At 40.9% G+C, this 11,086-nt stretch overlaps 1 protein-coding gene across 2 annotated transcripts; it reads left to right on the top strand.

Annotated features, from left to right (window-relative positions):
* The first annotated feature begins 5,412 nt into the window (after positions 1-5,412).
* Positions 5,413-9,782, top strand: LOC144806004 (uncharacterized). Of its 2 annotated transcripts, none has more exons than XM_078672463.1 (2): positions 5,413-8,384; positions 8,449-9,782. In XM_078672463.1, exons 1-2 carry the CDS (start codon positions 6,127-6,129, stop codon positions 8,633-8,635), a joined length of 2,445 nt encoding a protein of 814 aa, XP_078528589.1. In that variant the 5' UTR covers positions 5,413-6,126; the 3' UTR covers positions 8,636-9,782. The 2 variants fall into 2 exon arrangements, with proteins under 2 accessions (XP_078528589.1, XP_078528588.1); XM_078672462.1 differs by having other exon boundaries at positions 5,413-7,388; positions 7,458-8,622.
* Positions 9,783-11,086: the final 1,304 nt, after the last annotated feature.

The raw sequence follows: 11,086 nt of genomic DNA, 5'->3' as shown, positions 1-11,086 counted from the left end.
AATCAAGTGGCAGCTGCATCAACAAGAATGGCATATTTCTACACTCGAGTAGTCGCAACCTGCTGCGACCTCCCGCAATGATAAATCTCACCAGTAGGAGGTCTAGCGCGTTGTATTTTCTCACAAGCGCTCGTCACCTTACCTTTGGCGAACCGCTTGAGAAAAAAAACTCTGTTCTGCATCACTTTGTGGAGTTTTTTGGAACAGAGTGGGCAAAACTTTACGAGGTCTGCGGCAGAGCGGAATTCTTCACCCAGCCCTAGTTTTGAGGCAATAATCTGTTGAACAAATTCCTAACTAGGCTCTATGTCTGCAATAAGTGTTGTAGAAGAAGTGAGTTCCATGGCCTTGTGACTATTGGGCCGTTATCTGACTTCTGATGATCCCCACAGAGTGAGTGTGCAGCCAGAAGGCAGTAGGGCGGTCAACAGACAGGAAATTAGGTAAATTTGAATATGAGAAATATGGAAAGGTAGAAATGCTGCATCACCCGTGGCAAACTTACACCTCCTCCCGCTCTACCAAATGCCCATCCGGTCACAAAGTGGCATCCTGGGCCCCAAATGGACATTATGCCAGATGCCATGTAATGGTGAAAAAAGGGGGAAAAAGAGTAATATGCACACATCTGCTGCGGGGATAAGTCAGGTAAATTATTGGTTGTGATGGATTCTCTATAAGTACTAAATGACTTCTATTGTCGAATATTAAAGATATGAATCAACGTTTGTTTACCTTATCTATGCTTATAGTGTATAGGATGGGCCTTACAGTGAATCCCTCGCTCTGTTTCACCTAAAAGCCCCGGAAGGAGTTGCATCTTACAGAACTTTATCTGCTTTATGAAGAACTAAAGACTTGCTTTTTAAAGACTTTCAGGGTGTTGTAAGCTGCATTAGTTTCAGGGAGAAGGACAGATATTATGGCGATAGGAAACCCCCTGAACTCACAATAATGTTCCGATCTTCCAGGTTGGAAGAAACCAGAAATGCTTGAACCAAGAGAGCTGTTGAAAGTGTCAAAGGTGACTTATGAACAGCAAGGTAAAGACTGGAGTTGGTATCTGCGATGATCTTAAGTGAATAGGAAAGGGAAGAGAAGAAGTGTGTGAATAGAGTTACTTTTGTTGTATAATTCGTAAAGATTTACTGGACATTTTGCAGCCCAGCCTGATCCATCTCTTTTTCTAAAATCTATTGTTGTTTAAATGAAATTTTGACCATATGCGTCTATCTTAAGCTATACCGCTAACCACTTGGGTGCTCCGGGAGCACCCTTACTTTGCTAAGTTACTCTGTAAACACTGGTTTATCACCTTCTTTTCAGACATTAATAAGATGTCACCTGATCAACAGAATGGTTAGTTAAATATCTGTGTATGATGAAATATTCCTTGCTAAGTTTCAAAGGCGGTAAAGAAGAAGGGGGAGATTTACTAACATTGTGTGCCGTGTTTTCGTCACAAAAGTGTCACAAAACAACGCAAAAAACATTTTTCCTAATTTAATTTCAAGCAAATAACGTAAAATTAATGTGAAGCGGCACATAGCACTGCGTCGCATTACTTCGCGCCATGGGGGCCTGGCAAGGGGGGGGTGCATGGGCGTTCCCATGCAACCACCCAAGGTTTCTCACGCTAAACCCAATTTAACAAATACAGTAGATTGGGTTTAGCATGAGAAAAGTGCACCCTTTTAAACTAGGTACAAGGAAGGAGAAATGCTTTCATTTCTCCTTCCTTTTCTAACTTTGCATGCATGCTGCACTTTGCAACACGTATACAAAATGGAAAAAACTTTCCCTTATGTCTAGGCATCGTATTTTGTACAGGAAGGGTGTCCTTCCTGTACAGAACCTATGCTGGACTCACACACACACAACTTGGCGCTCTGGTTCTAAGGTGTGTGCATGGCGCAGGGCCACTGTAATCAGTGGAAATAATGTTCAGTGAAGTTGTAACTAAGTTTCTTGTACTCAATTTGAAATGATCAAATTCATTTTATTTCTTCTCTTTTTAGATAGTCATTCCATATTCATCAATGTCAATGATAGTTAAACATCTGATAAATGTAGGCTCCAATGCATTTCGGGCAATAGCCCTTCGTCTGGGAGCATATCCACAAATGAAAACAATAGAGCTCATTCAGTCTATTAAATTCATAGTATCTGCATCAAAAAATAGTATCTACAGTGGTAATTTAAACGTGAAACGCGAGAGAACGAAATAAACGTGCATGAAGTGCAACAAACATGCGGTAAAAAAGTGAAATAAAAAAGACGGGTTCCAATCAGGAAAACTTACTGGTTCGGCGAATGCGCCGTGTCAGAGTATCAGAATATCTAAACGTAGGGAAAAAACAGGGTAAGTCTAACGTCCTAACAAGTTGTGGAATTGCTACGAGAGCTTTCAAAATATAATACTCAAGGGTGAAGAAAATGAAAAGGTAAAACGCTGGTTGTCTAATTTGGTGGCTCGCGGTTAGCGGAGCATCCAGATAGTCGGCGTATCCGAGAGTCTATTGGGTAATTTCACGTACAACGTGAGAGTCACGTGAAGGCACTGTGATGCATAAAGCTAAAAAACGGACTCCTAAATGTCGATCATGTGGAACCATGAAAGATAGACTATTTGGAAACAAAAGTGAAAAAGGAAAGACGGCAGTGACGTAAAAAGTGTACGGTGACGATAAAAAATAATAATGTACGGTGACTCTAAAAAATAATACGGATAAGTAAGTAAGATGCGTTCAATGGGGAAATATAAAATCACCAAACTAGAGAAAAGTAAATAAGGTAAAAGATAGGCTGAACTTCATCAGGTCAATTGTACAGAACATAAACACCCCTGTGGGCTCAAAATTATATGTAACAAGAAAATTCAGTTCGATCATTTAATCCATGGGGCTTCATCGTGTTCAATCTGTAAATCCAGTAGTTTTCGTGGCGAAGCAAATACTTGCTGTTGTCTCTTCCTTCAATCTTTTGTACTGTTTCTAACACCATGAATTTCAGTTGAGAAATGTTATGGTTCATCTCTAAGAAATGCGCTGCTACTGATGATTTCAGGTTTTTGGTTCTTATGTTGGACTTGTGTTCATTGAGGCGTACTTTTAATTTTCGTTCAGTCTTTCCTATGTACGCTTTGCCGCAAGGGCATTTCAGTAGAGACACAACATTCATTGTGTCACAAGTGGATGTAACCTTTAATGCAATTTGTTGACCCTTTATAGGATGCATGGCTTTATTGCCGAGTATTATGTTGTGGCAATTATTGCAATTTGCACATGGTCTTGTTCCTTTGAAGGTGATTTCAGTTTGATCACGTTGTTTAAGGATTTCACCAAGATTTTTCCCCCTTGTGTAAGCAAATATTGGTTGATGGTTAAAGATTCCATCAAAATCCGGTTCAGCCATTAACATGGCCCAGTGCTTCAATATGACCTTTTTGTAGGCTGTACTAACATTGGAATATTTGGACACGATAACTGTACTTTCACTTTGTTGTTTTGGAGCAGGCTTTAGTAAATCCTTGCGATTGAGAACACTGGTTTCTGTTTTGGCAGTTTCTATAATTTGCTGCGGGTATCCTCTTTGTCTAAATCTCTCACCCATTTCGTTAACACGCTGCTTTGCTTTCATGGGATCCGAGGTTATTCGTTTCACTCTTAACATTTGAGATTTTGGGAGGTGTCGTTTTAATGACCCTTGGTGAAAGCTGGAATAATGTAGTACATTATTCCGGTCAGTGGATTTCCGGTAACTGTCTGTAGAAATCTGGTTGTCATGTAGTTTGACAGAAACATCTAGAAAGGTTACTGATTGGGTATCGATGACCCACGTGAATTGAATGCGTTTGTCAACTGTGTTTAAGGTGTTGAGTGCTTGTTCCAACCTTTCTTTAGTATTGGTCCATACAATGAAGAGATCATCTATGTATCGAGCATACATTTTTAAGTTGTTCGACCAATTGGGATTCATAAAGATATTCATTTGTTCAAATTCACCCATGAATAGGTTCGCATAGACTGGGGCTGCACAGTTGCCCAACGAAGTACCTACAAGCTGAAGGTACCAATCATTCTCATGCTTAAAATAGCTTTGATATAGAGTAAAGATTACTAATTCCATTAGGAATAGTTGCATGGGTTCTTCCACATTTAGTTTAACCACTTGGCTGCCAAGGCTTTTCCCCTCCTGTGCTGATTGATTGATAATCCCATTATACATGACGAGCTCACCTTGTCATGAGCACAGCTCCAGTGTGCCTCATGACGAGCTCACCTTGTCATGAGCATGCAAGAGGTTAAGGATTGCTTGTTCCGTGGCTTCAATACCCTCCTGATGAGGAAGATCTGACATCTGCAGTGCATGACTATAAGCTTTCATTGGGACTGATATTGATTGTCTCCAATTTGCGTAAAAAGTCAGTGGTATCTTTCATGTAACTTTTCAGGCCTTGAACAATAGGTTGTAAATGTCTGTCTAGAAATTGTCCAACTGGTTCATGGATGCTGCCTTGAGTGGATACAATGGGTCTAATGGGCGAGTCCGTTGGATGCTTATGAATTTTAGGCACTGCGTATATTGACGGACACCTTGATACTCTGACACGGCGCACTCGCCGAACCAGTAAGTTTTCCTGATCGGATTTTTATTTCACTTTTTCACCGCATGTTTGTTGCACTTCATGCACGTTTATTTTGTTCGCTCAAGTTTCACGTTTAAATTACCACTGTAGATACTATTTTTTGATGCAGAAACTATGAATTTAATAGACTGAATGAGCTCTATTGTTTTCATTTCTAGATATGCTCCGAGACGAAGGGCTATTGCCCGAAATGCATTGGAGCCTTCATTAATCAGATGTGTAACTAACATTGACATTGATGAATATGGAATGACTATCTAAAAAGAGAAGAAATAAAATTAATTTGATCATTTCAAATTGAGTACAAGAAACTTATTTACAACTTCACTGAACATTATTTCCAGAGTGCCCCATGGGATGCAACCAATTTCTAATTGAATGCACTTCTAATACTTTTATGCTTTAATCGTCACGTGGACAGGAGACGATACCGTGGGAACACCTACTTACAAATCCTAAACTAGTTCAACTAAAGTATTATCCGCTGTGCACTTGTTCTTTCCTTCAAGTAGTCCACTGTAATCAGTGCCAGCGCAAGGGAAAGGGAAGGAGAGAGCTATATCTTTGAAAATATGGTGCTCTCCTGCTCCCCCCCTGTCGTGCAACGCAGCGCAGCCTCGCAGGGGGGGGGGGCTGCGCTGCATTGCGTGAGATTTGGTAAATCTCCTCCGAAATGTCTTTTACAACCAGTTAAACATTGTGAATTCTCATTCCATTATGTTTCAATTTAGTAATGTTAAATATCTTTACATCCAACAGAAAACCATCCTTGAATGTATGAAATGACCATCAATAATGAAGCGAATGCTGTAAATCTTCAATAATAGCAGAAATAATGAGCTACAGTGTTCAGGAAAACATCAGCGCAGTCAGCGACAGAGGAACCTGCACACAAACTGACAGATCCCGGATCAAGCATCAAGGGCAGTTCAGTGATTGTAAGAGGCTGAGCTGAGCACCTCCACGCCACAAGACGAAGAAATGACCATAGGAAAATTAAGGCAACACCAATTACAAACCGCGTCCTGTATAAACAAGTGTCCAACACCAGCTTTGATCATCGGATCGGTATGATGTGATTACAGCAGTGCTCTGTTTTATAATATGATGACAAGCCCTCATTCCATGCTCTAGGTGAATTGTAAACTCTTTCTGGCCAAACCACAGTAACCAGAGAAAAGCACAACAGAGCGGAGCCGGACAACTGACGGGTAAAGGAAAGAGGAGTTCTTCTAGCTACACTACAACAGACTGTTCCAAATTTGCACCGGGCAGAAAGAAGATACATCTTTTTCTGCAAGCGTGCATAGCCATAATCCAATCTAAAGGCACAATCGCCTACAAAGACAGCTTCTACGTATTCGGAGTGTGGCAAATGTTTGGTGGCAATTGCATTTTATTGTTAAAGCAGAAATCTAACATGCAAAATACTGCACACATATAAAGTGTGTGAGAAAACCACGAGTGCTTTATCAGCCATGTTGGCCCATCAGGAAATACAGACATGGGATGTAGACAAATATAAACCTGACCCGCAGACACTAACCAAGAAAGAAGAATCATACACATGCAGCGAGAGCTTTAGTTTGTCATCACTACTCAAGCTTCATCAGCACACGTACACAGGACAAAAACCATTCAAGTGCAGTGAATGTGTAAAGAGCTTTAGTAGGTTATCAGAACTACAAAGACACCAGCGAACATATACATACCATTGCAGTGAATGTGCAAAGTGCTTTAGACACTTATCAGTCCTCCAAACACATCAGCGAACACACACAGGGGAAAAGCCATTCAAGTGCACTGAATGTGCAAAGTGCTTTAGTAGGTTATCAAGCCTTCAACGTCATCAGAAAACACACACAGGGGAAAAAGCATTCAACTGCAGTGAATGTGGGAAGAGCTTTAGTCGATTATCAGTCCTACAAATTCATCAGCGAACACACACGGGGGAAAAGCCATTCAAGTGCAGTGAATGTGCAAAGTGCTTTAGTCAGTTATCAAACCTTCAAAGTCATCTGCGAACACACACAGGAGAAAAGCCATATCATTGCAATGAATGTGGGAAGAGCTTTAGTCAATTATCAAAACTACAAAGTCATCAGCAAACACACACAGGGGAAAAGCCATTCAAGTGCAATGAATGTGTAAAGAGCTTTAGTAGGTTATCAGAACTACAAATACACCAGCGAACATATACATACCAATGCAGTGAATGTGCAAAGTGCTTTAGACACTTATTAGTCCTCCAAACACATCAGCGAACACACACAGGGGAAAAGCCATTCAAGTGCACTGAATGTGCAAAGTGCTTTAGTAGGTTATCAAGCCTTCAACGTCATCAGAAAACACACACAGGGGAAAAAGCATTCAACTGCAGTGAATGTGGGAAGAGCTTTAGTCGATTATCAGTGCTACAAATTCATCAGCGAACACACACGGGGGAAAAGCCATTCAAGTGCAGTGAATGTGCAAAGTGCTTTAGTCAGTTATCAAACCTTCAAATTCATCAGCGAACACACACGGGGGAAAAGCCATTCAAGTGCAGTGAATGTGCAAAGTGCTTTAGTCAGTTATCAAACCTTCAAAGTCATCTGCGAACACACACAGGAGAAAAGCCATATCATTGCAATGAATGTGGGAAGAGCTTTAGTCAATTATCAGAACTACAAAGTCATCAGCAAACACACACAGGGGAAAAGCCATTCAAGTGCAATGAATGTGTAAAGAGCTTTAGTAGGTTATCAGAACTACAAATACACCAGCGAACATATACATACCATTGCAGTGAATGTGCAAAGTGCTTTAGACACTTATTAGTCCTCCAAACTCATCAGCGAACACACACAGGGGAAAAGCCATTCAAGTGCACTGAATGTGCAAAGTGCTTTAGTAGGTTATCAAGCCTTCAACGTCATCAGAAAACACACACAGGGGAAAAAGCATTCAACTGCAGTGAATGTGGGAAGAGCTTTAGTCGATTATCAGTGCTACAAATTCATCAGCGAACACACACGGGGGAAAAGCCATTCAAGTGCAGTGAATGTGCAAAGTGCTTTAGTCAGTTATCAAACCTTCAAATTCATCAGCGAACACACACGGGGGAAAAGCCATTCAAGTGCAGTGAATGTGCAAAGTGCTTTAGTCAGTTATCAAACCTTCAAAGTCATCTGCGAACACACACAGGAGAAAAGCCATATCATTGCAATGAATGTGGGAAGAGCTTTAGTCAATTATCAGAACTACAAAGTCATCAGCAAACACACACAGGGGAAAAGCCGTTCAAGTGCAATGAATGTGTAGAGAGCTTTAGTAGGTTATCAGAACTACAAATACACCAGCGAAAACACACAGGGGAAAAACCATTCAAGTGCAGTGAATGTGGGAAGAGCTTTAGTCGGTTATCAGAACTACGAAGACATCTGCGAACACACACTGGGGAAAAGCCATTCAAGTGCATTGAATGTCTAAAGAGCTTTAGTTATTTATCAGGCCTCCAAACACATCTGCGAATACACACTGGGGAAAAGCCATTCGAGTGCAGTGAATGTGCCAAGTGCTTTAGTCGGTTATCACAACTTCAAAGTCATCTGCGAACACACACAGGAGAAAAGCCATCCCATTGCAATGAATGTGGGAAGAGCTTTAGTCAATTATCAGAACTACAAAGTCATCAGCAAACACACACAGGGGAAAAGCCATTCAAGTGCAATGAATGTGTAAAAAGCTTTAGTCGGTTATCAGAACTACGAAGACACCAGCGAAAACACACAAGGGAAAAGCCATTCCCCTGGCTTTAGTCAGTTATCAAGCCTTCAACGTCATCAGCGAGAACACACGGGGGAAAAGCCATTCAAGTGCACTGAATGTGCAAAGTGCTTTAGTAGGTTATCAAGCCTTCAACGTCATCAGAAAACACACACAGGGGAAACGCCATTTATGTGCAGTGAATGTGCAAAGTGCTTTAGCCACTTATCAAGACTTTAATGTCATCAGCGAACACACACGGGGGAAAAGTCACCTGTCAAACCTACAAAGTCATCAGCGAATACACACGGGAAAAACGATTCAAGTGCAGTGAATGTGTAAAAAGCTTTAGTAGGTTATTATACCTACGAAGACACCAGCGAACACACATAGGGGAAAAACTATTCAAGTGCAGTTAATGTGGAAAAAGCTTTAGTCACCTGTCAAACCTACAAACGCATCAGCGAACACACTCAGGGGAAAAACTATACAAGTGCAATGAATGTGCAAAGTGCTTTAGTCAGTTATCAAACCTTAAAAATATATTCGAACACACACGGGGGAAAAACCATTCAAGTGCAGTGAATGTGCAAAGTGTTTTAGTCACCTGTCAAACCTACAAACACATCAGCGAATACACACAGGGGAAAAACTATTCAAGTGCAATGAATGTGTAAAAAGCTTTAGTAGGTTATCATAACTGCTTCATTCTACTCACTATAAAGTGTGGCACATTTGTAGTGTCACACTTAAGGAGTACCCTAAAAACATCGAAATGTCTCCTACATTTACAGAAAACTTAGCAGCTATGCTATATTTAACTATTTAATTTTATAAAGCCAGTTTTAATAAGGCAGTGTCTAGATCACTGTGATGGTCTAGACACGCCTTAGAAACTCTTCAGCGCTCCTGAAGGGCCTCTGCCCGGTCACTAAAAAATGTCACATAATAATAGGGAGTCGCGGGCAACGATCAATAAGCCAAGGGAGCCATGGGTTGAAAAAGTTTGGGAACCACTGCTATAGACTGATGTCATGGAATAAACAGGGCACAAATAAGGAAAATAGTGAAAGAGCCCATTATCAAATGCAAATCACAATGACGTTACATGTAGTGACGTCACAAGAAGTGATGTCGGGCCCTTATAATAATGTTCATGTGAAATGTCGACGGCCTGTTTTAAAAACAAAAAACAAGAAACATTAAATAATGTAAAAATACGTTTTTGTTCTCAGTTTTTATACATCATGTGATTTTCCCACTATCAGTTTTTAACTAAACTCGGAAAGGACTGAAAGGCGAAATATTTTTAAAGTGCTATGCGGAACTTGGAAATTACATTTTTAAACAATTTTCAGCGAATAAATACAATGTACTTTTAATTTGCGTTTGTTTCCTGACGTTCTTTATCCAGCCCCCAAGCCCCAAAGTGTTTCACATTTACAGTGTATTAGGCAATAGAAGGGCTAATTTTGTCTAGTTCTTTGTTCCTCTCTTGTGCCACTCATACAAATAAATAAAGGTGACACTGCTATTGGGGCGGATAGTTACAAACACTCTGAGGCCTGTGTCTGTAGATGCAAGAAACAAAGTAACAATTCCCATTCGCAGGCTAAGTAGCTAGGTGGAACTGGACCCCATCAAACTGTGTCCACCCCCTACTTGTGCCGTGCTGATAAAGCAATAGTATATTTGTGTAATTTACGATGAATTGAAATGCGAGGAAGAGAAGAAGAGAGAGAGGTGCGGGATATATTAAATAAAATGAAAAAAATAGACACAAGACTTTACCTTGTTCTGTGTACAAGCATTTTACGTAAACAAGTTGTGCTGTGTGAAGTGAACAGGCTGTCACCCCCTTTGTATGTAAATGAGCTTCTGTAACCAGACACCCCAGGCTCCCATCTCTTCTAGCGCGGATGATAATGTGAGCACTGCAAGGTTATCACACACAAGGGCTATATTAAGAAACAATCGGCTTCCAGGTCACACATCTGTGGTTATGTAGTTCATTATTAGTTTTTTTTAAATGTACTTTAATTTGCAGCAATTCTCCTGGTTACTTTTTCTCAGTATTGCGATTCAGGTCGCTCATAGCTCTCCATCAGTTAAACGTGAGGTTTGATGTAGGATTTGTTGTTAGTGTGCCTAGACCATGTCCCAATCCCTTTGTCCTTGATTTGTCGGCATGGGTTTTGTCCACACACTGGTCTAGGACAGGCCTTCTCAAAGTAGAAGGAGCTGTAATAGGAATAATAAATCAGACATATATGAAATTGTATGTAAACAAATATGTGCCTTTCAGTTATCAACAAGGGGTGGTGATGGACAGAGTCTCTGAATAAAGCAGAGTACTCTCACCCAGTCAAAAGATCAGGGCTAGATCCAACACCGTTTTTTAGCTCATTGCACCATCCCAGTTTCAGAACCTGGCTGTATGCAAATTAGTCTGTCCCTGGCCCAGTGCATCATGGGAACAGGGCAGACCAGACTACAATAGCCAATTCTTACACTGGGAAGGAAACAAGCTTCCGGGGACCGGTTTCTGCCATTTCAGGCGTCTTCGGCCCGGCTTGCTTGAATCCTGATGGTGCAATGAGCAAGGGACTCACATCTGAGTATACCCTTCCACGCATAGGGTGGACAAAATAATTAACAACAAGGGGTGGTGATGGACAGAGTCTCTGAATA

This window comes from Lissotriton helveticus (assembly GCF_964261635.1).
Source record: "Lissotriton helveticus chromosome 1_1 unlocalized genomic scaffold, aLisHel1.1 SUPER_1_unloc_39, whole genome shotgun sequence".
NCBI lineage: Eukaryota > Metazoa > Chordata > Amphibia > Caudata > Salamandridae > Lissotriton > Lissotriton helveticus.
Note: the sequence above shows the minus strand (reverse complement) of the source record. Positions and strands in the feature narration are given on the sequence as shown.